Source organism: Opisthocomus hoazin, chromosome 11, assembly GCF_030867145.1.
Source record: "Opisthocomus hoazin isolate bOpiHoa1 chromosome 11, bOpiHoa1.hap1, whole genome shotgun sequence".
NCBI lineage: Eukaryota > Metazoa > Chordata > Aves > Opisthocomiformes > Opisthocomidae > Opisthocomus > Opisthocomus hoazin.
The window spans coordinates 22297180-22323490 of record NC_134424.1 but is presented as its reverse complement, the minus strand read 5'-3'; the positions used below and the strand labels follow the sequence as shown (position 1 = coordinate 22323490).

General features: G+C 45.5%; 1 protein-coding gene across 3 annotated transcripts in view; it reads right to left on the bottom strand.

The window, feature by feature from the left end:
• The window catches only part of FAM120A (family with sequence similarity 120 member A), a 56483-nt gene extending 42483 nt beyond the window's left edge, over nucleotides 1–14000 (bottom strand). For 2 of the 3 annotated variants that reach the window (XM_075433005.1, XM_075433006.1), the window contains exons 1-3: nucleotides 13175–14000; nucleotides 7202–7448; nucleotides 2129–2211 (exon numbers count right to left, since the gene is read on the bottom strand). In XM_075433005.1, coding sequence (XP_075289120.1) covers nucleotides 2129–2211; nucleotides 7202–7448; nucleotides 13175–13648 — 804 coding nt within the window. In that variant the 5' untranslated portion in view covers nucleotides 13649–14000. Of the gene's footprint in view, nucleotides 1–2128; nucleotides 2212–7201; nucleotides 7449–12672; nucleotides 12760–13174 lie in introns of those variants that run through there. The other variant, XM_075433007.1, reaches the window with a different exon arrangement.
• Nucleotides 14001–26311: the final 12311 nt, after the last annotated feature.

Sequence of the window (26311 nt, the reverse complement as noted above, 5' to 3'; positions counted from 1 at the left end):
ACTCAATACTAACTCTAAATAGATGCAACAAAGCGAAGGTTGTAAGTATAGCCCAGGGATGACATCCTCCGCAACCACAGCTTCCATTCCATTTCCAGTTTGCAGGACAGCGTGCACTTTTTTAACTGCTCTGAAACTACTTCTTGCTATCAAGCTTGTGGCTAATATAAACTTGTCTAAGATTTTTTTAAGCACCCATAAAATTTGCAAGGAGTATTGCTTTCCGCACATCTACAATTAACAGAAGAGGTCTCTACAGAGAGAGCTGTAATGACATCATTGACATACTAGTATGTCAAATGAAATTAAATTGAATTAATGAGCTACTGAAACAAGCTATAATTTCAAACCATGAGCACTGTTGAAACTGAAGCTGAAAAAAAACCCCAAACAGTAAGTTGTTCCACGACCTGCAACTAACAAAGACTGGTTTCCTGTAGATTTGTGTCCTTGTTGCTTTAGACCTTCTTCTTTCTCTCCCTTTGACATCATTATCAGCCAGGAGACAGAAATGCTGTGGTTAGTCTGGGGCTACATACTTAACTGGCCAGCAAGCTGCTGTGAAATGAAACAAATCATGTGTTGCGCAAGCCTTTTCCCTCAGTAAGGACACTAATTTGGGTCTTTTTCACTGCTAACAGTGTATCAGTTTTCACCAAGCCTGTAACAGCCGAATGGGAACTGCATTCAAATCTGATTAACATCGGCCAACAGATTAAATAAATACAGGGAGGACTGCTTAAGACAGCCCAGTGACGCTCTAAAGAAACAAGTTTCACTTCCTTAGGATGCCAGCTACAAAGCCCAACTGGTGTTTCCACTGAAAATGTAAATCTAGAAGCAAAGGTGACAAATATCCAATTTTCATTCAAGTAATTCAGTATATATTTAGAAGGCTTTTCAGAAGCTCTGAGTGTCTGAAGTCATGTTCTGAACTGGCTGTAAAACAAGTCTACTCAGCCTAAAACACAGAAGAATATTCTGAACATCAGAAAGTTTATCAACCACTTTGAGAGAAGTCCTACATTTTAACCCTTTTAGTAAAAAATGAAAATACAGGCACACTCAGTCTCATTTTTTTCATCCCAAGTTTTACAAAAAAGTAGCAAACATGCATGCATATTTTGTTTTGCCACTACAACGTGCTGACACTTACCTTTCTGAACACAGGAGCGGCAGCAAAATAGGGGATGAGCGTAACATCAAATTGTCACAGCTGTTCACTAAGCAATGCATGTGCAAGCCTTAAAAACTCTGCTGAAAATCTTGAAACTGTTTTTCAATTCTACCTTCAGCAAAATAAGTTACAATTTTTCAATGCTTAATAAACTTTTGGAACAGAAGGGGAAAAACCCCACCTATTTTTGTCGTAGATATAACAAAACAGTCTTACAGAATTTACAAAAAGCAGATTGATTTGCTATATGGTACCCTTCGGGAGAGAGGGAAAAAGGTATGTCTGTTGTGGCAGAGAGAAAGGTAGGTCGCTATTATCCCATTCTCTGATGTGTCCAGCTTCCCTTTTACAGCTGCCTACACGGCAGGTGCACAAAGCAAGTGTGATGAAGCAGCAGAACATACATACTGTAAACTAAGAGCATCAGACACAAGTTACTTGTCTCAAAAAACAAAACTAACCGAAAAAAAAACCTACTGAAGGCCACATCAGCTTCCTTGTGCAATCTATTCTCTAGCATATATACACTTTAAGCAGTACCGAAAACTAACAATTACATACAAACATAGATCAGTGGAAAATAAAACAATATGGTAGGAAGATACTCAGCTAATTATTTTTGACAGTTGAACAACATGACTGAACAAAAAAATTCTCCTCTTAAGAAGAGAGTAAGAAGCTACATTCTCAAAGAAAAACCACCCTGAAGCTCTTGAGTGCATGGCTCACGTAGCTGAAGGGCACTGAGGGGGATCAGGAAGGATAAGTTTAGCCTCATAAGGCTAATCGCCCCAGGTATCCTCTGCAGTCAACAGAGAGGGACTGGGACACCCGAGGGTGATCGAGAAGAAGAGCCTTGCGTAGCTGCTGTGAATTAACCTATTACGCTGCTCTGATTAACTGTTATGATTGACTTCAGCTTAATTGCTAGCGGTTATATTAAATTTGTACCTTAAGTGAAGCTAGTGGATGTTCTGGACCAAGTAAACTCCAATGAAAGGAAGCCAAATCTTCGTCAGGTAGAATATGATTACCTAGAACATAACGCAGAACTTTGTTTAAGTACACCATTAAACATTACATACCGATCCTACATGCAGCAAAATGGATCTGCCGTCAGTCCTCAACTCCCGATCAATAGGATCAACAAAGAGAGATTAAACTTGCAGACATCTTTTTGTTACTCCAGAAAAAACTAATTAGCACGCTGCCGCCAGAGCAAGACGCACGTCGCTCTGTTCGAGGAGCACTCTTCCACCAAACCCAGCTCCCTTACAGCAGTGACAGAGCCAGTCACAAGACACGGCATCAAGCTCAACCTGGCACGTTGTTCCCCTGTTAGGGGATCCTCAACAGGCTGCAGTAACGCAGGTGTACCAGTGTCAGAACACACTCTGTTGCTCTCCCACAGAAGCCAGTAAACCCTTCCGGCACCCCAGCACCTGCTGTTCCCCATCCACCTCGGCGGTGCCTCTGGAGTCTGCGCTCTGCTCCACCACGCAGCGTGGGTCAAGCAGCAAGCCACACCAGGCAGATTCATCCAACCCTCAGGCAGGCTGGCAGCTCCAACGACACTTAGCCCGTTCCCAGTTCCTCAAGTGCCTTTTGCTGACCTGACCAGCTCAGACAGGAGCCTGGGCTGGTAGCATCAAAGTAATTGGGAAATTATGTAGTTGAATATGAATCAACAATTAAAGATAGTGGCCACATTTACAAAGCTGTTCATACCAAATGGAAGATTGCTTAAATTATTTTGGGTTTTTTTCCAAAGCTCATCAAGCTCAGTAAAAAAAACAAAAAACAAAAAAAAATTTAATATATTAAATATCATATGTATTTATATTAATCTATTATAAATAACCATTATAAATAATATTTCAAATATCTGAATTAATCAAAGACTAATTAATCAACCACTGACAGAGTTCAGTGTCTGTGGATCCAAACTTTATGAAGAGCTAAACAGAATGTATCACTACACTTCTAGAGGAAAACTTCAGGGTATTTTCAATATCTGGTCTTATAGAGCAGCAGCTTAGCAGTGAGTGCATAGTTCTCACTGCTGTTAATATATTTACAGCTTTTTTTTTTTTGAAATTTCACAGTTTGGACAATATCTTGAACTCTCACTCAAAGAATACGACTGGATTCTTTGAATATGACAACCCTTGTTTACTTTCTTAATATTTTGCTTGTAAAATAATTTTGTTTGCTTTTAATGCTCTTTAACACGTGAAAATCGAGAAAGCTGTCCATTGCCCGGCGACTAGCAGATGCCCTTTTAGAGAATGAAGTCTCCGTATCCAATCAATATCTCACCTACTGCTGAGATCTCCGGCAGGGAGACATTATAATCTTTATTCATAGGGAGCTAAACTTTAGACTCACATCAGAAAGCTTCAACAAGTTTGAATAGAACAGCCACATTCTTACTAATCTAACCACGGTACGATTAGACAGCCTTTATAATGCAGGTCTGAAAAAAATCACTTAAAGCCAGACCACTAGACAGTTTTGTGATAACTAACAACTAACAACTCCTGCAGATGCTAAGACTACCTTTTAAAACAGTCAGAGATCCTCTCCCTTCCACCAAAACTTCAATTTTGTTAGGTCTCCATCTGTCATTTCAGTTAATTCCATCCCCTTGAACATAGGACTATCTGACCATTTGATCAATTCTCACCACACACTGAACTGTAGAATTTAGGATGCTGAAGTGCAGCAGCGTCTTCTGTAGTCCAAATAAAAAGTGGTGCCTGTACTTACCTTACATAGTTCTAAAATTTTACTGAGAAACAGAATGAGACTACGTAACTAAGCCCATGTTACAAAGTACTGTCACAGTGGGAAAGAGATCAACGTTACATAAGCAACCTCTATTTCTTGACCTGGCTGAAAAATTTCAACATATATTGATTTTTCCCATTTTAATGGCTTATTATAGTGTATGCCTTAGGTTTTTTTAAAGCAATTAGATACTAATTGAAGCCACTGCCCTTTCTAAAGAGTTCACTGAATTACATCCCTATACCTCACACTGTGTTTGTTTTTCTACTGCTGAAGCTTTTTTTTTTTTTAAATCGTTCTAAAGTATTTGAGTAAAAATTTACAAAAGAACCCAAATGAACTCCCTGTTTACATCAACAGCAATTTGGACAGAACTTTTTAAGAGCACACAGTATCTTGGCGACATTTCAACTACCCATGACAAGGATACTCCTTATATTATAAAGCTAGAACTACGAAACCCTTCTGCATGGAAAGCTGTAAGAAGGAAAAAGCTACAAAACCAACCAACCAACCACAGTGTATACATAACCTTCTCAGAAAGTAAGCTTTAAAAATTTCCCTATTTGGTACAGTCAGAAAAATATTTGGCTGGAATACTTCAATAGAGACTGTATTCCTGAACATAACTCAGTCCCAGTTCTTTGCCACTGAGAACGTTTTTTTAATTGACCAGTTAGGTGTCATTCCCCCGGCTCCTCCAACTGCTGAATGTTTGGCTGAATCATTCAAGATTTTTTCTCTTTTCAGCATCCCCAAATTGACCCCTGAAGTTAACGACAAGAAATTATCTGAAAACGAAGAAGTTTTCCGTATACAGGGGAACAGATTTGCAGACCTAAAGGTGAATACTGACACAACTATTGCGATAGTTCTGGTCTTCTGTAACTGTAAAAATTAAACCATCAGCTTAACTGCAATCATTTCAGAATACATTAATTTATTTGCAGACAAAGTACCAGCATGGGGAGTTACACTGATGTACCCAGAACAAAAGAGCAATATAACAGATCCATACGCCTTCCCATGTAATCAAGCCTCGCTTATTCTTCCCCATCATAATTTTCTTCATTCTACTTATCAGGTTCAAAAGTCACCCAAAGAGGCCACAGGAGCAAGGGCAGAGTAACCTGGGAAGTTAACAAGCCCTGTGAAGTTAATAAGTCCTGAGATATTAAATAAAACCATAAAAATTTAGATCTGAATAAGCCACCCTGCTTTAAATGTATGCCACACTACACACAATTACGTACTTAAGATGCATTAACTTTATTAGAAAAACAAGTTACTATACTCCTAAGGTTGCAAAAGTTAAAAAATGTTGCCAGTACCTTAAGTCAAACAGCACCTGTTTGTTGTAAGCTTATATAATCAATTTATACCACCCAATCCCTACACTTCCTAATATTCACTAATACAAAAACACCCCACAACCCTCGTCGCAGGAAGACCTCCGAAGTATCTTCTGTTCTAACCCTGACTCCCATAAACTTTAGTCTGCTTACTCGTACTGAATCCACACACAAAAGAAATGCAAAAGAATACACAAAACTAAACTTGTAGCTGAACTGGGTTTTTTTAACCTTTGTACCAATTTGGGAAAAAAAAACAAAGCTACAAAATATCTCTCTAGTAATCATGTGCAATGACCTCAAGTTTCTTTCTCCTAAGAGGAAGCTGAAAAATATTTTTTTGTGGAAGATATCAAGAGCTTCTCGCACAAAACTGCAAACCCTTCAGAAAATTTCGCCGAATATTTTTCGCCTACCATTTAATGTAACCAAGCAATGCCTCAGCTGGCCATGCAGCTGTAATTCTGTGACAAGCTAGAAGATGTCGTTCACACGTACTTCACATTAACTCCATAAAGCCTATCTGCAAGGTGAAACTGCTTTCCAAGCAGTATTCTTACTCACTGCATTGGCATGCAACAACTTATTTATAGCCTTCAAAACAAAGCCTAGCAATACGAGTCTCTCCTGCAGTTTACCCAGATTTTTTGTTTTAAATTGCAGCTTAGCCAATCATCTGGCATTCCTCCACTCAGCCAGGTAACCATTCTGGATATGAAAAACATACACTAACAAAAAGCATCTTCAACTAGTCAGATACTTGTGGCTTTCTGCTGTAACATGCATTGGTTCTTTGCTTCTTACTATGGAAGGTACCTGCCTGGACTAGAAACAACTTCATACTAAAGACTACTAAAATATCAGTATGCTAAAGCAATAATACACAGCCTCTCTCATTCACGGCTTTCAAACGAGAAGTTTTATTCTTCTCTCATGTACTCATACTAAAACACAAAATCAGTGAGAACATAAAAAGAAAAATCAGTTTTCTCAGTTTGTTTGCTCAGTATGACAAGATCAAGAACATGGCTGCTCCGTGCTTATTTACCCACAAAGAAGTTAGCCTGCTGTTCTAAATAGATCTTATTCATTGGAGTCAGCTAGTAATTAATTCACTCTTCTGTCTGAGAGAGTATGACAGCTATTCTCTACCACTGCTGTGGAAACAGAGTGTGTTAAAATTGTCCCATTTAAGCAGAGACATCAAACTGAAGTTCTTCCTACCTAAGCTCCTTTAAAAATACCACATCATTTAGCATTAGGAGCAGGAGTGCTAAGAAACTACATAAACAACACTACGGGAATGGTAAGATGCTGGTCGCCCATGCTTTCAGGAATGTGGAGTTTCGCTCAGTTATGTAGTATAAAATACTTCTGGTGCAGCTGACGTGCTGTCACATTTGTCCAGTACTCATTCCTGAGGGGAAAAAAAGCCCCTACAACCCAAAAATCTTCACTCTGTGTATGTTATTTTTAGGTAGAATACAAAACAGGACAGAAGTACACTTTCCCAGTCTGGAAAGCGTATTTTTAAAAGTAGACCTCATCTAAAACCAAAACTAGTAGAACCACAATTGCCCCGATTCCCCACCCACCCACTAAGAACATTTTGGCTAGGCAGAGCTTTGCAGAATTCTTACTTTCTACTCTTGTTTCTAGACAGCCACAATTTGCATCGCTCGCAGGTCTCTACAAATTTGGCACGTCTGGCCTCATAAATACACATCCGGCCCACCTCAGGTATAGTAGGAATGTCTGCAACAAAGCGATGTCTTCATCTAGGCGCTCTGTCAAATTGCACACGCATATTTTAAAACAACAACTAGAAACTGAAATCGTAAGTCCGACTAGCAGCATCGAGTTCTTTTATTACTTCACTTACCTAAAAGAGCAGCAAAAATAGGAAAGCGATTTGGATTCAGGTCCAGTTGCTTGGCAACTTCATGCATTAGGTATTGGCTTGTTGTGAGACTTTTCCCATTACGGCTCAGTTTTAGGGCATGGGCACTGAAATAGTAAGGGATGTTGCACAATGCATAATCGGAGTCATATGCAACCAAACCATGGAAACCTTTTTCTCTGCAGAAAGCAATTACTTCTTGATGATGATCCTCAATGCTCTGTGCAACCTATAGTGGAAGACAAAGTAATTAGCTACAGTGTTAAATTGCAGTACTGATTTATCACACGTATTACGATATGCTGGGTCTTTCTGAAACTATATACGTGCATCTGAAACGCAGCGTATTTAAAGTAGTTCAAAAAATCCAACGACACAGCACATATGGACTGGATGTTAAGGAGCACTCCGAAACACAACACAAAGCTCTGGAAGCCTACACACTGGAGTGGCATTACGTACTACCGAACACCCCTGACGTAACTGTTTATTAGTAGAAATGCTCAAACTCTAAACGTATCACTATACCAATGTCTGTACTAACTCCTGGGAAAAATCTTAAGGCTGGGGATACTTAAGGAGTCCAGCAAGCCAAGACACCCCCTTAAAAAGCAGTCACATGTGCACTTTAAAAATTTTCCAGCCTTGTTTTAAAAGAAAAAACCATAACCCTAGGTGAACAGAGGCAACTCTTTTGACCTTTCAAATGAGTACCTTGCCGTGTTAGGCCAAATTTTTTCCTCTTTCCACTTTCAAATCTCTACAGCCTATTCATTTACACACAGCTGTCTCTGATGGTGCAAATTGCTTCAAGTTTATAGCCCAAACTTCACCTCTCAACTCACGTTGCCTAGCAAAGCACATATTTTAGGCTACGGCAATCAGATGACTAGAACAGACATGTTGTGCAGGGGAAACACGGGCCAATTCATAACGCTGGAAATGTAAGAGCAACCCTTTCTTATCAAGAAAATTAAACTAGAACTAAAAAAACCATGACGACAGGGTAGTACCTACAGTCCTGCATTTCTATACGCTGTCAGGAACCGTTACAACTACAGTTTGCATCCAAGCACACAAAAATAAAGCTAATGAGTGCTCTTGATACCTAATGCTTTTACCACCATCTACATACGTAATAAACATTCAGTGACTCAGAAAGCCCCACAGAAGTTGGGTGTTGGTACAACCTACCCTCATCAAGTATTCAACAGCAGCATATATAGCAAGCTATCCCAAAATAGACTAGTACAAAACTATTAGCTTCAGTCTCCACAGTATGCATGAATAACTACAGCGTTAGTGCCAGTGATGCTATTTATTTCCTCTGCAGCTGAAGCCCTGCAGAACATGAGCGAGGCTCCTACGCTTCCACAGCCCGCTCCAACGGTCCTGCAGCCGTCTACCTCTCCTCAAAGAGCTTCTGTCCAACAGCAAGCTTACAGTCCCTTCCTTTCCTACTCATGCCTTACACTTTCTGAACCTGACATCGAATTATGGTCTTCCAGTGAGGTATGTAAAATTTTGCTCTTCCCACATAGCTTCATGAGGTGCTCCCTTTCGAGCAACATCCTGAGCAAGTGAACAGTCCACATCTCGCTCCAAGCTATTCCTACAATCAATAACCGGCTCACTAAGCGCTCTCTACTCCTGATACACCTTCGAGTCTTAAGACACCTTTGAGTCTTAAGAAAAGGCTACTTCTTCAGAAACGCTGACTGTATCAGCGTGTTTTTGAGATTTAGTTTTGTTCATAAGAAAAACGAGCATATTCATGTTTCTAATAATTACACTGTCACCTAACATAGCATGTGCCTGCTCTACACAGAATTGGAAGAGACTGTAAACACCTTTGGAAAAATGTAAAGGTATCAGATCTATACAATTACTAGCTCAAGGAGGGCAATTTAGACTTTGACACCCCCACTTCCAGGCTTCACACGTTTTAAATTCGGAAAATCCCCCAGACATTTTTTTTTAATTACAGGTAGATAGATTTAAATTACATACACATATCTAAAACTAACATCTTTGCATGCACGACAATCACAGATCATCTATAAAAAACAAAGTAAGAACTCTGTGCAGCACTAGGTGTGACATGGGCGTGCAGGCAACACACAAGGAAACTCAGTGTGATGTCCTAGGAACTATTTCCTCTGCCTCCACAGCCTCCAGCTCCCTCCCTCCCCATTTCATAGAGCCGTCTAACACAGCAAGCTATGAGCATGAAACTGCAGTACGTTTAGGTAATACCAGAAGCCATGTTCAAATAACCGAACTGCCACAGAGAAAAAAGCTGTATTTACCAAGGCACAGTTAACTCGCAACACAAAACTCAAACAAGATGAGAGTCAGAGAAACACCTTACACCTCTCGCAAAAGGAGAGTCCGAAGATGCAACTACACCCATGCAACGTGCACACTTCCAAATCAACCTAGGGAGGGGGAACGCGGGGGGAAATCACCGCCAGGAGTGTGGAGTAATTTTCAAGTCTAAATCTTGCGTAAACATGAACGATGCTGGATCAGAAAGACAGAATCCTCCTCGAGTAAACAGGCACATGCATGTTTAGATACTGAGAAGAAAACAAAGTCTTACCAAAGTATTAAAGATGTTAAGATCTTTCCTGCTTAATTATTTAAATTTGAGCTCACCTGCTTTGCATAGAAGTTTCTTTTAAGAATTATTCCCCCTTCCCCCAAACAGAAAAATAGCAGGTCACAGTTAATCTAAGAACCCGTACGATAGTTGTTATAACTTGGAGGAACCTGTTATTTTTACATCCTGCTGAAACCATCTGCAAGTGATTTATAATTATTCTGGATGGAAGACATTACTCTCTTTCTCCCCTCTAATTACCAAAATAGATTAAATTCATAGCCAGTTCCTAGCTCTGCACAGAAGCCTTCTACTCAAGACTCAAATGTTTCCTGAAAATATGAAAATCAGTTTCATATTTAAAGTTAATCAGTATTCTCAAACGCAGCTTCTCAAAGCAAAGCAAGAAAACACTACAATTTGGCAACTGCCTTATGCCTGTTAATTAAAAAAAAAAACACCCATACATGCAAATTAAAAAAAAAAAAAAAAATACCCTTTCAAGATGTATTTGCTCTCTGCTCACCAAGAGGGTTGCTAGCAAGCAAGCACAAGGGAGAAGGTGAATAAAACTGGAGTAAGGTTCACGGAAAGAAAGATGTATGTAATAAAGCAGATTTAGAAAGATAATAAATCATGCAAGAGAAGAAGAAAAACAGAAAAGGAATGTGATTTAAGTTCAACAGTATCTTTGATAAGTATTCTGCATGTTACCACTATAACCATGAAATACACTTCCTAACCTGAAAATGAATCAACTAAAAACAGAGCTATCCACAGTTTCTCAACAGCTGCACAAACCAAGCATTGAACGCGAACCGCTGAGACCCCTCCCATCCCCAAGACAGCTGCCCAGTTCACAGAACCAGTGCAGCTGGGACATCCACGGTGGTGGCTCAGGGGCACAAACGTTCCGAACAGCAACAAACTCCCCCCCCACACACCGGTATTCGGGAATGAGAGCTTGCCAACCCCCAGTGCCAACCTAAAGCAGACAAACACCCACCCCCCCCCAAAACCTTCCCCACCAAAACTGGGGGGGCTTTGCATTGATTTTTTCAAATGTGAGAAAAGGGACAGGGTATGATGCGTCCTCTCACGCCTAAAACCGTTCCCAGAGATTAAGAATAAGGCCTATTACAGAGAAACTGTAAAGGAGCTAATGCTGCAGCTAAGCTTGAAAGTAAACAAAGTGCTACAGGTGACACCGTTGTCAAATGTGGCAACCTCAGCTGGATCTAACTTACTTCAACAGAAAGGAATCAGGTCTGAGACAGAAAGCTTTTAAAAGATTAACAGCCAGTTCAACGTACCACCAGACTATTACAAACGCCAAATTCCTATCAATATCAAAACAGCTGGCTTCCTGTTGTGCACTAGGCATTTCAATTGCATTAAATAAAGTATCCAGTTTAACTCAAGAGAAAAAAAAAAAAAAAATCTTATTTTAGCCCATCCGTTGCTTTTACTAATGATCTCTAAGTCTCAGTAACAAATTAAGCAAGATTTACAATGCACCTGAAACCAGATCAAGATAAATACCTTCACTGCACGGTCCCTAAAACTTTTTGCTTCAAGAATAAATTTCCTAGCTAGGGGGGAAAAAAAAAAAAGTTAGTTTAAATGTGAGGATGTTTTTCCTACCATTCAAATCCCCACCATTGTTCATTCCCAAAACGCGTGCACAATTTTGCTTCTACACTGACCAGGAAAACACATTTTCGCTACAGCAGACGCAGCCACAACCTCTTCACTTTAACCAAGCGCCAAGCCCAAGACGTCGTGTTCGGCGAAGCTCGACGAGCCCTGCGCGAACAAGCTTTGCCTCCGCTTCCAGCTCGTTCCACCGCCAACGGGTTGGCTTCCCACCAGGCCGGGGAGCGGGGAGCTGAAGGGGCCACGCTCCTCCAAGGCCGGGCCGGGCCGAGCGAGCCGGGCGCCAAGAGGCAGCAACTGCAACTCTCGCCCCGTTGATGAAACTGGGAGAAACTTGGCCCAAAGTCACCCTCCGAGCTCCTTCGAGAGAGTCATCTTTACTCCAGGGCTGCAACCCGGCCAGAGATTTTCTAATCCGCCGAAAGGGCAGTACAAAAGCCAGATAACGTTAAGCTGCTGCTAGTGATCAAGCGTGCAGCTCCAAAGGTTGCATAATATTTTTCTGCACGCAAAAGCAGTTTACGATAATAAAGCCTGCAAGTATGCGCTTCTCTCCCGCTGCGCTTCCCTCCCTAGCGGGAAAAGCAAGCGAGCAACTCTTAAAATTGCAGCTTCATCCCGGGGCTTGTTTTTCTGGCGCCTGGTGTTTCGATATACACAATCGCTCAGCTGAACAAGAAACCGTCGTCAATCACGGACGCCGTACCGAGAGATGTGACGCGTTAGTACGCTGCAACCTCTGAAACCGCGGCCCCGTGCCGCTGCGAGATCGCCACAGACCCCAGCTCCCGCCCGAAGCGTTGTTTACGCTCTCAGAAAACAGAGGCTCCCCCTTAAAATAAGAAGTTTACAGAACTGTCAGATCGGTGCTCCCGACCCCACAAACTGGAAGCGTTTGCCGTTACGGAGCAAGGAACGGATTATCCTCCCCTTGACCAAAAGGACCCGTTAATACGTCCGGGCAGCGCCGGGCAACACCTTCGCCCTCCGTCCACGCGAAATTTCGAAGTGAGCAATTTCACCTTCGGCGCAAGTTTCGACACCTCGCCTCAGCAGGGAACTTGTTGCAGACCACATCACGCGCGCTCGCCGATTTTTTTTTTTTTAATTAATTAATTAATTTCCCTCCCGCTTCCTCCTTCGCCTGAATTATTAAACAGATTACGACGCTTTTTCCCCGCCAGCCCCTTCTCACCTGCGGTACCAAAGTCCCAGCCTCGCAAGCCCGGAGGCTGAGGGGGGGAAGGCCCTGGGCAAGAAGGGACATTTTGAGTCAACGGAGCGGCGGGCCCCGAAAGAACATGGAGGCAAAAAACCCTCCCTGCTGCTGGGCCTGGCTTCACAGGGAGGGGAATCCGGGCGCTGCCGGTCGTCCCCGCCGCCCCGCGCAGGCCAGAGGCGGCGGGGACGACCGGCAGCGCCCGTTCAAGCAGCGAATCGCCCCGGGGGACTGAGGCCGCCGAAAGTTGGGCCGCCCCCGCGGGCCTCGACGACATTTTGAGGCGCTGAGGGGAAAGGCAGCGTGCGGCCCCCCCCCCCGCCCCCCCTCCTCTTTCCCGGGCTGGGCACGGGCAGGCCCCGGGGCAGCCCCCGCTGCCATCTTGAGAGGGGGCGCAAGCGAGCGGCGGGGCCGGGGCGCGTTCGCCCCCCCCCCCCCAAGCCGTGAGGGGGGATTTGTGGGGCCGCCCCCCCCTCACCTTGATGTGGAAGCGGATGAGGGCCAGGCGGATGCAGTGCGCCATGCAGACGGGCGGCAGGAACCAGACCTTGGGCGGCGGGGTGCCCTTGTTCTGGACGTGGCTGACGATCTGCTGCGCCGTCTGGCGCTCGTTGCCCTGGCGCTTCACCCACTCGTGGAGCCGGGCCTTCTCCAGGGCGCCGTTGAAGAAGACGAAGAGCTCGATGTTGCCGTTGAAGCAGGCCTTGGCCAGGGCCGCCAGGTAGCCCAGCATGTGGTTCCACTGCCCGCCGCTCACCCAGTCCGTGTAGAAGCCGCCATAGAGCCGGTGCAGGCAGTTGTCGGCGTCGATGAGGAGGCGCAGCGGGGTCTGGGGGGGCCGCTGGCGGCCCCCGCCCACGAGGCTGCCCCGGGCCAGCTTCTGCAGCTCGACGGGCACCACGGCGCTGGGGCAGTGCTTCTCGATGTAGTCCTGGAAACCCTGCACTCCCATGGTGAGGACCGGGCGGCGGCGGGCGGGCGAGCGGGGGCCCGGCGGCGGCGGCGGCGGCGGGGTCTGAGCTCGGGCCGGGCGGCGCGGCGGCGGTTGCGGGTGGGCGGTGGGAGCGGTGGAGCCGGGTGGGAGCGCTGGCTGCCGTCGGTGGCCGTTCAGGGGGGAGTTGTATGGATTAGTGGGGGGCTCATGGCTGCCGCGGCCGCCATGTGCTGCTCTCACAGAGCCATGGCTCGGGGATCCGGGCTGCTGCTGCTGCCGCTGCGGCTCCGACCGCCGGGGGGAGGGGGAGCGGCACAGCGCGCAGGAAGCCAACCCGCCGCCGCCGCCGCCTGCGGCAGGGAGAGCGGAACAGGCGGGACTTGGCGGCGGCCGCCGCTGCCACTCACAGGCGGCGCCGGGCGCGGGCGCGGCCGCCGGGGCGGGAGCGCGCCTCGCCGCCGGCCCGGTGCCCGCCGCCCTGCCGGCCCCCCGCGCCGCCCCGCGCGGCCCGGCCCTGCCCTGCGGCACTGGGGGCGGCGGGGCGCGCGCCGCCCGCCCGCCGCCGCGGTTGCATAACCCGGGCATGCGCGGGAGCGCGGGCGGAAGCGGGTGGCGGGGAAGGGGAGGGGGCTGCGGGGGGGGGGGGGCGGGGGGAGGTGAGCGGGCGCGCGGGGGGCGGCGGGAGCGCGGGTCGCCATGGCGGGCGAGGGGCGGGCAGCTGGCGGGGGGGCGGAGGTATCTCCCTGGCCGTGATGGAGCCCTCTCCGCCGCTCTGCTGACGCGGGGTTCCGGCAGCGGCGGCAGCCATGGCCGCTGCTTCAAGCGGTGACGACAGGCCGCCTCGCCCGGCCCGGCCCGGCGCGGCCTGCGGGTGGGGCCGGCGGCCTCCCGCCCTGAGGGGCTCCGAAGCGTGGTCAATGAGCGCGAATACGGACGGGGGGGGGGGGGGGGAACCCGTTCTTCTCCGCGCAGGCAGCGAGGAATTGTCTGCTCCCGTGTTTGCTACCCGAGGGGTGGACAGGCAGGAGCCCCGAGTCAGGGCTGGGCCTGGGGAACAGGCTTTGTTGCCTCCCAGGTTGGGGTTGTTCTGGGGACTGGTGCTCTCTTCTCCCGAGTAACTAGTGACAGGACGAGAGGCAATGGCCTCAAGTTGAGCCAGGGGAGGGTTAGATGGGATATTAGGGAAAATTTCTTTACTGCAAGAGCGGTCAGGCATTGGGACCAGGCTGCCCAGGGCAGTGGTGGAGTCACCATCCCTGGAGGGGTTCAAAAACTCTGTAGATGTGGCACTTCAGGACACAGTTTACCAGGCATGGTGGGGTTGGGGTGACGGCTGGACCTGGTGATCTCTGAGGTCTGTCCCAGCCTTAATGATTCCGTCATTCTTCAGTTGCAGCCGGGCCAAGAGTCAGACTGTGCCCCAGCTTCCGAAGTGGCGTGCAGTTTGTCATCAAAACAATAACACAGCGTCTGCAGAAGTTCGCTGCGATGCACATGTCAAGAAAATGTCGAGCTGCACGTGCTGTAAATTCACATTAATATTTTATTAATCAGGAAAAAATTGTTACTGAGGTGCCAGTCGGGCTGGATTGGCACCTACAGTGAATCTTTCCAGCAGGAATAGCTGTTCCACAGGGAGAGGGCTGGTTCGCTAACGCGAGGCTGCTCGGGCGATGTTTGCATCCAAGACCGTCTGGTACAGCATAAGGACGGTAAAATAAAGAATACTGAAAAAGCTGTGGAAATAGTCAAGAAGAAAAAGACATTTCTTCCTAGAAACCTGGTTCTTTCACAATCTGACAGTGTGGTTTCCTCAGTAAATAGGTCTCTTTCCAAGCTGCTTGTCCCCTTAGACTTCCTAGATCTTCCTTTGAGAGTAGGCACATGTTACAGTAACATAAAAATAATAAAACACTGTAGAACACTTTGAAAGACACACAGAACGTGGTAGTAGACAAACGGAGCTCATACAAGGAAAGAAGATCAAGGAGAAAGAACTTTAGAATTCCCAGTATCCCAAAACACACCAAAATTTGGTCAAAAGAAGAAGTATGGCCATACATGAAGTGCATACAAAGCAGGTGATCAGACACACCTATGCGTATTCAGCAGTCCAGCCAACCAAAGTTTGATCAAAAACAGGGCAGGCCATTCTCTAATTAGTCTTAAGCAAGCAAGAGCTGATTTGAGAAGATTTCGATATTCAAGTCATTCATTATCTGGCAGGATATTTAGGTTCCATAGTCTCAGGAATGTATAAATAAAATATTTCCTAAGTTTACTTAGGTTTGTTTTGTTGTTGTTTAAGAAGGAAAACTAGCCAAAAGCATCTGCCACCAGGAGCCTGGCTGCTAACGTCCTGACCCTTCCCGGGGGATTAGGCAGACACGGCAGAACTGAATGCTGCCGGGCTCACACGCCCGTCCACAAACGTGACCCTCCCGCCCCGAAAGAAGAGAGGAAAACCAGGAAGGAAACAAGGTGCTTCAAGAAGTTATTTGACAGAAAGAGCTGTTTTGCTGCGACTGCAATTTTGGCCAGGCAAGAAGGCAACAGAAGAAAGAAAAATGACCCTGGAAAAGAGGCAGACTAAGACAGACTTGAAGAGCGACTAGCCAAAGGCATGAAGACAGACAAGGTGTGTTTTCATCCACCAGCGGCAGAAAACCTGCAGGAATCATCGGGTTATCTGCGTATAAGAAAATGGCGCAATGGAGGAAAAGGCATTGGAGAGCTTGCTTTCTCAGCCCTGAGACACAACACATTTCACTGTTACCCGACGTCGGTTGTGTAAGGGGAGGGTTAATAAAGATTATTATTAAAGTCAGTGACTCATTATCCAACCTGAATAGAAGAGAATTAGGAGTGGCTCCCTCGAAGGAAGGAACTGAACAGTCATTAGGAAGGACTCCTAATGAATAACCATGTCAGGGCAAGAATGTAGAGATTAATGTTACCATTTTAGTCTGAATTCCTCTGTTAACGAAACTCGGTCCGGCTGTGGGATGGATATGGATGTAGGCTGTGGAACAGGCTATCCGTGGCAGCCTTGATAGGTACAGTTACCTGGGAATGACTGATACACATACTATCCATGGGAAACACTTGTTTTACATGATTTTCCGTAATATTTCTCCTCCTTTCTCACCCTGGTGTGTCTCACCATGGAGCTGCTGCCCCAGAACTTACCAGTTCTTGCTGCTATAGGAGAAAAACTCCTGGCTCTCCTCCTTACTGTGGGTCTGCGAGCAGCCACGGGCTCGTCTCCTGTGGACGAGATACTTCTCTGCGTTGTTACTTCAGTGCTCAAAGTCAAATATGTCTCTTACATTATTGTGTCAGTACTAAAATTAAGTGCAGACATTTGCAAATAAACATCCAGTAAACGCTGACGTTCTGCTGTTAGCTATAACTGTTAGCTGCCCCGTCTCCCTTCCCTGTCATCTGGAGCATTTGACTGTAGTAGGGGTAAATAGCACGCAGCAATAAAACTGACCCTTGTTTCTCTCACGGTGGGTTGCTTGCATACCTACTCATTAAAAATTTTGCTTACAGAAGCTTGCAGAATCTTCACACAATTTATATAAAATCAGCAAAATTGTACCGGGACGCTTCTGCAGGTTGACGTACCTTCGTTCTCAGTATGTATGTTCTCTCTAAGTGATTTCCTTTTTCTTGGTGGGTCGGTTGGGTTTTTTTTAAGTTAGAGGCATGCCTGCCTCTTAGTCTAAACTAGTTGCAAAAAATAGTAGAAACTGAAGAAAAACTACTTGGATTTAAAAAAAATTGGGGGGCCAAACTTGCCACTCACTCTAGTCTTGCTGTAATTTTGTATCATAGGACTTGCTACCAGGTGAGACATCCCTTTCTTCTCTCTCAGGTTGGTGCAGTTAAACCACATAGAATCACACCAAAGCTACGCAAGTAAAGAATTTCCATATTCAGGTATCTCTCTCTCGCCTTTCAGAATATCTACAAACACCATCTCGCTTTAGCATACAGTAACTTTTTTCAGATGTGTATGATACCTACAACAGAACGCTTTCCTCTTAGGATAGAAGAATGTGGATGCGGGAGACACCTGAGTCACTTAAATGCTTGTCAGTCTCCATCGGCATCAGCTCTTGGAGGAGTTTCAGTCTATTGCTGGAACTTCTTCGTTTTTCAGCTTTCTGCAAGACACGAGACTGGAGAAACCCATAAGTGATTGGTCAGCTAAAATAGATTTACTGCTGACAGTTAAATTTTTCCTTAGCCTACAAGAAGGAATATTACTCTTCCAGCAATGATTGGGTAATACCGGTTCTCACGATTGCTTTTGTAAAACTTTCTCTTCGCAAAGAAGACTTTGCTGAAAATTTTTGTTTTGTCTGGCTGATCGGCTCTCACCTATCAAGCGTTCCTCCGCTCTAACATTTCAACTTAATTTAAAATACAACTTCCACCGTAACTTCAAATTGTGAGCAGCCAGTTGCACAAATACCTGGTGAATACGACTTGTGTCTTTTTGCCAGTGTCAAGCCTTTTCTGTTTGCTACAGCGTGGAACTTCAGCAGGAGACTGGGGCCAGGGAGGAGAATATTCTGCTCTTTCTCACTGGCCGCTATCAACTTTTGTGACCGATTGCTTTACAGCATCTTAATTTGCTTTTCAGTGCTGTTCTTGCCTCGGCCGCGTAGAATTTGTGCCTTTCTCAAGCTCTCTGTCCCTTTTAGCTCTCACTTTCCCGTTGGCCTAATAGTCCTTTAAAGTTTTGTGAGAGTCGACAGTAAATCCTATTTCTTTGCCCACCTGAGATACGGGCGCTGTTCTGGCACTCCGGAGGTCTGCTCTCCTTGCGCTCGCTTCATGCAAAGATGCACTAGTGGTCACCACACGGGAAGAAGTCTTTTTTTTTCCCCCCTCTCCTACTGGCATTTGCTTTTTTATTTACCTGAACAGAACGTAGCTTTGTCTGAAGCGTGTCCTTCCTCATTACGTTTTTCACTCTTAGTCAAAAGCCATTTTGTGGTAAGCTGTTTTATTTCACGTGTCCGCCTCTCCTGTCGAGACAAACCGCTGTTGATTAATTCATCAGGGATTTTCTCACATTTCAGGCCCTTCGTTAATGGCGAGAAGTTACTTAAGAACTGTCAGTCTTGCCCAAAATTGCGAAGTCCTCCTGAGTTCTTGCACGTTCAGAGGGTTTTCCACACGCTGTCCCAGATAGCTTCCCGTGAGGAGGAGGCTAATCTGAATGGCTGGCGCCGGGGCCGAAGCCTGGCAAAGACACCGGTGGTGGAACAAAGACTCTTTTTTCAGCGTCTTCATGCAATTTGGGAATTTCTCTCGGCATCTTAATTTTGCTGTGAGCTCCTTGTAATACTTCCTCCTGTTACAGTTGTTGGCCTGTGTTTTGCTGTGCTGTCCGTTACCCAGCAGACAGACAATTATCGAAGTATCGTTAACAATTACCTATGCAGAACGCTAGCGAACGGCTCCCCTGCAGCGCCTGTTCCAAGAGGTGCGGCTGTGAGAAGCCCCGCGTCACATTTTCTGGTACCTGGTCTCTCACTCCTCGTGGGACGGTACGCATTTTGTATGTTTGAAAAAAAAGAAGTGTTAGGAAGTGTTGCGGATTTGAATGAACTGGGCGACAAGTCACGTTTCTTGTGCGGAACAGTGAATGGCGGGAGGGAGCGAAGGCATAACACCGCAAAAACAGGATCACGAGGAGCTGCGATATCTTCCTGGGTGGGTATTACAAGAGTGCTTCTTGGCAACCACTTCTGAGTTGCACTTTTTTCTATTTTCTTGGGCCAGCTGACCCGTTAATATCCTCTTTCGGTCTGGGTTTTTTTTCCTCTTTCCCTCTTTTCCAAAGGCACTGCTTTCCAAATAGTTTCTTTAGGCCATTCAAATCCCAGTAAAACACGCCAGGCCAACACTGAAATCCTTTGTAGACGGGACATATCTGAAAGCATGCCGCTTCCTACGTGAATGGCAGAGGAAGAGAAAAGAACTTCTCCGAAAGCCTGCTGTGAAGCTCACATTAAGATGAAGCAATATGTAGTCCAAGGGCCAGTCCAAAGAAAAGATGATTAAAAAGCCACCATACTTTCGCAGAGCCACCGCTACACCCAAACGCACAATTTTTGCCTGTGCTTAGAGGCCAGCCCGTGAGGAGCCAGACCCTGTGCTAACATCAGGTAAATGACAATAGCGTTCCAGCAAATTTTTAGGGCAAGAAAACGACTGGCAGCGAGTCCTCTGAGCGTATGGGAAAAGCGGCCTTGCAGAGGAGGGGGCAAGTGACGCTGTCTGAAAGAATTCCTCCTTTCAGAGAACAAGCGGTGCTTTCACAGCAGTGGATACTTAGCCGTGGCACACAGTATACAGATTACATCAGGTCCATTCGCCGGCTTTAATTATTTTTAAAAAACAAAAGCATGAAAATTTTCGGTTCTAAATCTAAATTTTCAAGAGCAGAAGCATAAATAATAAAGGCATTATGAAGCAGGCAACAGGAGCTGGTGGCGAGCAGTAGCACTGGTTCTTAGAAAACCTGGAACAGTAGCATGCTGTTCCCTCGGTATTAATGAGTAGTTGTGTGAGACGTACAAAAAGCCAGTATTTAAAGTATATTCTGCAGCGCTTTTTGCAGGAGCATCAATAGTACTACAAACAGATACTAATACTTTACTAAAGCTTGGTACGACAACAAATACGCTGCATTTGCAAGTGGTATGATCAGAAGAGTGCATAGGAGCTAAAAATACATCCTGTGGCCATTTCAGCAGAGCAGCTATTTACACTTCTCACACTGTAAAAACATGTCATTTTTGCTGGCATTTATGCAATTAACACAAGCATCTAAAGCATGTAAGTGACAGATTTAGCTACCTAAATGTGGGCTGCAGATGCCAGGTTCGGGAACACCATCCGAGCCAGCCCTTCGCTTCCAGTTTGCTGCAGGAACCAAGTTCTCCATCTCACCCAAACACATGCCAGTGTGGTCTACCAGCGCGTCATCTGTCGATGTCGATAGCTCAGTTCTTTGCCTTACCGCATGCTGCCCTTATTCCACCCCTACGGCTCTCGCCACACGAAGCTGTGCTCCAAATGTGCTTCTGTCCTGTAAGGAAAGGCTGAGGGAGCTGGGCTTGTTCAGCCTGGAGAAGAGAAGGCTGAGAGGAGACCTTAGAAATGCCAATAAATATCTGCAGGGTGGGTGTCAGGAGGACGGGGCCAGACTCTGTTCAGTGGTGCCCAGCGACAGGACAAGGGGCAATGGGCACAAACTGAAGCAGAGGAAGCTCCAGCTGAACATGAGGAAGAACTTCTTCCCTCTGAGGGTGACGGAGCCCTGGCCCAGGCTGCCCAGGGAGGTGGTGGAGTCTCCTTCTCTGGAGATATTCCAGACCCACCTGGACAAGGTCCTGTGCAGCCTGCTGTGGGTGACCCTGCTTGGGCAGGGGGTTGGGCTGGGTGACCCACAGGCGTCCCTGCCAACTCTGAGCATTCTGTGATTCTGTGTCACTCTGTGAAAAGACAAGTGGGAAAAAAAGAGAAAAATTAAATTGATTTGAATAGCAAAGCGTAAAGTGGTGGGGCTGTGCCTGCCTGACTCCGCACACAGATGCGACGAGCTCTACGAACGCCCAGCATTTCACCACAACGGGCTGGACACAGGGGATACTTTGTGCCGCTGCCCTTCCCGCCACGTAATGTCTGCCCACGGGACGAGGTGCTCCTCGAGCGGGTGCTGCCGGCGCAGAGGGAGAGCAGACGCAGCCCTCCTGTTGTCCCGCTCTGGCCCACAAGCCAGCAATTAGGCCGTGCGGAGCTGCAGCGCTCCGTTCAAAGGGCTGCTAATTGTATTTTAATGGCCATTGAAACGATGCTGCTGATCATTTCGGGAACATCCACATCGCTAATTACTGGTAGCCTATCACAGAATGGTAGGGGTTGGAAGGCACCTCTGTGGGTGCTTTAAGCAGGCAAAGCCCCGCAGAAACGTGAAGTAATGTTATTAACGTTCCCAGTGGCCTTCTGCGCCCTCCCACGTATGCAAAGCGTCGTCTCCTGTTCGTAAGCCTCTGCCCTGGCTGCTCACATCTGTGACCCAGGTGCAGCAGACGTCTTTTGCAGCATCCTGAAAATAGGTAAGGAGCAACAGTGATTCAAAATTACTCACACGCCATAACAAAAAATTTGGCAAATATTAATAAAATATGCTAGTAATAAATATTAACTAAAATTCTTACGACATCCCCGCTTCAGGACATTTTTACCTTGAATCGCACCGAATCCCTGAACAAAACGTGGCCGGGACGTTTGAAGAAGCTCGCCCGAAATGCAGACACTAGCGAGCGGCGTGCCTGCGTTCCTCGCCGTGGCAGGAGGAGCGGCGGGGAGCCCGGCCGGGCTGCCGAGCGCACGGTGCCGAGCTGCGCTCGTGCCGCGGGCCATGGGGATTTCGGTTCCCAAGGCTGGCGAGTCGGGACCTGCCAGAAGCGTTAAAATTCCTTCCCGAATGTTTCCTTTGTATTTTGTACAAGATGCCCATAGTCTGTTGAGGAATCCATTCTCCAGAAAAAATATTTGGAGTGCAAGTCACAGTTTTCCCCTTCAGAAATTCAGCCAAAGCACACCGAATCCGCTGACCGCTGACAGTATAGTGGTGGTGAAGGTGTTGGTACATAAAACACAGTATCAGCGACAGGCAAGCACGCATCTTGATAGCTAGTAATGAAATGGAAAAGCTGGCTAAGGCCTTTTCGAAAATACATGCTTTAACGAGAATATAAGTTAACTGTAGTACAGTGGGTTTTAAGTGCCAAAGCTAAGCAATCAGAATTTTGAAGAGACTGTCACTGTTGTAGGAAAAAAAGGGGGCTTGTTTTCTCACTGGAAAATAAGATGCATGTAAATAAATACTAATGCTGATATTTTTGGTGAAGATTTATGTGAGGTTGATCCCTTTACAGTCCGAGAGTGTGTTAGGTTTCACTAATCTACCCTCAGTTTTATGTGGGGTTGCAGGCATAGGACGAGAGCGGGGAGGCAGCTCTGCCTTGCGCCCCGGCCCGCGGCGAAGCGAGGGAGATCGCCGATGTGCCGACACCCGCAGCGATCTGGTGCCTGTCGTTGCACGAGCGCCCGTTTCTGTGAACAAGCCCCTGAGACTGCTGTAGAGGAGGCATTTGCTTATGCAGCTTGCAAAACAACGAGATTTGCACACGGGAAGAATTTTGCGTGGAGTTTTCAAGATGCCTTTTTTTTGCAGCCTTTTGACCCAGGAGTTTTGCTTTCCACATAAATGATCGGTCTTGCTTGCTTGGGCAATGCTCTAAGCATGTTATTTGCGTTCCCCTCCTTTTTCTGAAGGCTGTGCAGCAGCGATGCTTTTGGAAATGAAAGTCTTGAAAAATTCTTGCACTGTGTTACTAATTTTCCTTTTGCAACGTTGATGGTGTTTGAAGCCGAGGAGATCTGAGAGCAAATAGTTCCTCCCTTTTCTGTTTCAGGAGACGCTTACCTTAGCTGCCAGTATGCTCTTCCAAATCGCACAGCTTGCGCAGAATAGCCGACCTGAGCCGATGCCAGAGAAGTGCTGGTCTGGTAAGAGGTGACGGTTAAACTTGCATATTCCCAAATTTTTTAATTGAAGATTATTCACATTTAGTTTGCATTCTTTTCAAAAAGGTCTGAGATATTGGTGTCTCAGGTTTTCTGCTTGGTTTACACAGATTACTTTCTCATCTTCCTTTTATTCTTACAAAGCTATATCACTTGAAATTTACCCTGTGATTTTCTCACCTCTTATGTAAGTCAGGAAAGCATTTAAAATTTGAAGAATGAAATATTTGTGAATCATGGCGCTCTTTTGCAAGAGATGAAAAGAGTTAAAAAAACCAGCAAGCTTGTCACTTAAATGACAGAAAACCTTACTTCTGAACGTTGTACAAACACGCAGCCTGGCCTGCGTTCAATGTCTTGACTGCCATAAAACTAGAAACATTAATTAGCATAAATTCATAGTCTAGTTCTGAAGAAGTGGGGGGGGGGGGGGGGGAAGGTAAATATTACAATAGTTCTCAGTAAAGAGAGCATTTTTATTTTCCAGAAGACGTGAGTTTAATTCTCCAGATACTCTCAGTATACAGAGCAACTTTTTATCTCCCCCTACATAATACAGCACGGGAGAGTGTCTCTTTAAATTCATTTATAAAATAATTCAGGACTGTGGGTGTCTTTGATCTGTTCCTCTCTGCTAAAGTACAGAAGAGAAGAACACGTCGCTTAGCAACCCCGTGCCGGAATCGGGGGGAGGAGGGGAGGGATGGATGGTCCAGAGTCACCAAAAGGGAAAGATTAATCCCCGCCAGAAAACTAAACTTCTGACAACGCTTCCCTAAGATGAAGCAAGCAAATAAACAAGCAGGAGTGTTTGCAGAATTAGGTAATCTCACTTTTTCTTTCTTTTTTTTTTTTTTTTTTTTTTTTTTACCCCACTTCTGGTCTATTAATAGTAATCTTACAACCAGATCAGAAAATCAGGCACGGGATAGGCAACGCAGGCTTAAATAGCTTCAGGGCTGGCTTGCAGTGGAAGGGAATCTGAAGTTTTATTTTTAAACCAGTTAAGCATATTTTAAATTGAATTAGGGTTGTGAAGACTAATCATAATTCATTTCATACCGCAGTTTTCATCTGAACAAATAAATTCACTGTGGCATCTCATCCTGTTTTGCAGTTGGACAGCTGAAGTGTCACCAGACTGACTCATTTAGGGTCACTTACCTTGTCGTAAATAAAAATCTAGATTTCTCTAAATAGTTACCGGGCTGCGATTAGCTGGTAACTAGGTAACATCTTAGTAACTTTGAAAAAAATACCAATTAGGAAAGTAACTCTGCCCTGAAGTGGATGAGCAGCGCTCAGAGCAGCTCTCCCGTTCTGCAGCTGCAAGGCGGTCACGTCCTGCCGAGCAGCGCCGGGAGCAGCTACCATCTCAAGCCGCTCCTGCTCTTTCTGTTTCTGAGCAGTCTGAGAGCAGCCCTAATTTACCGTCTTCTTCCGGGCGAGAACTCAGACATCAAACCCCACGGCCCTGCACAGCTGAGTTATGGAAGAGAAAACCGCTGCAGAAAACTCTGTGAGAGGAGGAATGACAGAACTATTTTAAGTGTAGCCCACTTCAACGTTTCACACAGATGAAAAATATCTCGTAATTAAAGAAAGGTAAATTGTTATGCCTGGTCTTACATTAACGATCATAAAAATGATTTGAAATCTTCTTCATTTTTATGCCACTTCCATGTCCTAGTCGCCTATAACTTCTTACTGAAAATATCATTGTACAGTTAAGAGAACCCCTAAAATGCTAACGGTTCGTGTTTCTCCCTGGGCTCGGTGCAGGCAGTTCTGCGCTCCGATTCTGCAGTAAAATTGCAGATGATTAGAGCAAATGCCTACCTCCATCCACAGGCTGGAAGCTTATCTCAACTGGCATCTGTTGCATATTCCAGCAATTACAAACGTGCTTGAAACTGGAGATTATTGAATTCTGAAGTAACGCTTCTTTGTATCTAGTAACAGAAATGGTAAATGATAGCGTGGACCTCATCAAGATCGAAGTTTCTTGGAAGAGCGTACCTAAGAACTTCATACGTAAGTAACAAGATAAGTTTTTTATTACCCGTATATAGCGAAGACCTATAGAGTAGCATCCTGTCTCCAGTGAGATCCATGGGAATTTCACTGGTTGCTGAAGGGGTGCCTGGATGTTACCCAGGAGCTCTGAGGGTGTGCTTTTTGTATTGGCAAACGTTTATGTAATGTGATGCTTTGGAGAAATTTAATTAAAGAGAAATGCGTAAAGCACTTGGCATTAAGTGCCCTAAGCTTGTTAACGTACACCATTTAGATTGAAGCCCAAATCAGAAGCAAATAATGCTAACTCAACGGTGAGTATTTCAGTAAAAATGACTTTATGAAGAAGCTTGTATAGACTCTCTGCAGTTTTGTTTTTAACAAGTATTTTCTATATGCTTTCATTTTTATGATCCAAACAAATTTAGAGGCTTTCTGCAAAATGTCACAAGCTGAAGCAAACCCCACTGACCTGACTTTATCTTTGCTCTCCATTACACCAGGGTCAACAATTCTTTACTGTAACTTAATACTGAATAAGTGTTTTTGCTGACTGCTGAAATCGAGTGGGAGGAGGAGTCCAGCAACAGTGGAACTCTTTTACTTGCACTTGTGTTTACACTAACCAGTTCGTATACTTAGTGGCTTTTATTTTTAGGAGACCGAAATACGTAATAGCCATGAGGCCGAGATTATCTTGGTCGGAGATTCTTGTTGTTGCAAAAAAATTTATGCGATTCCTCTAACAGAGACAGAACATCTCCAGCTTCTCGAACAAGCAAGCAGAGTTTGTGAGGCTGATAGTTTTGAGGAGTATGTTTTGGGCTACGCTGACTTCAAAACATGTACAATTAACATAGCTTTCTGGTTATGGCATTCAAGTTACCAGATCAGGATGATACATGAAAAAAGCATGCAGATAAGGCATCGTTTGCCCAAACATGCCATCAGAAACTGACTTCCTAGAGGTATGTCTCAGGCTGGAGAATGAAAACACAGATGTGTGATATTTTTCCATTCCAGAGCAATCATTATAATATCACT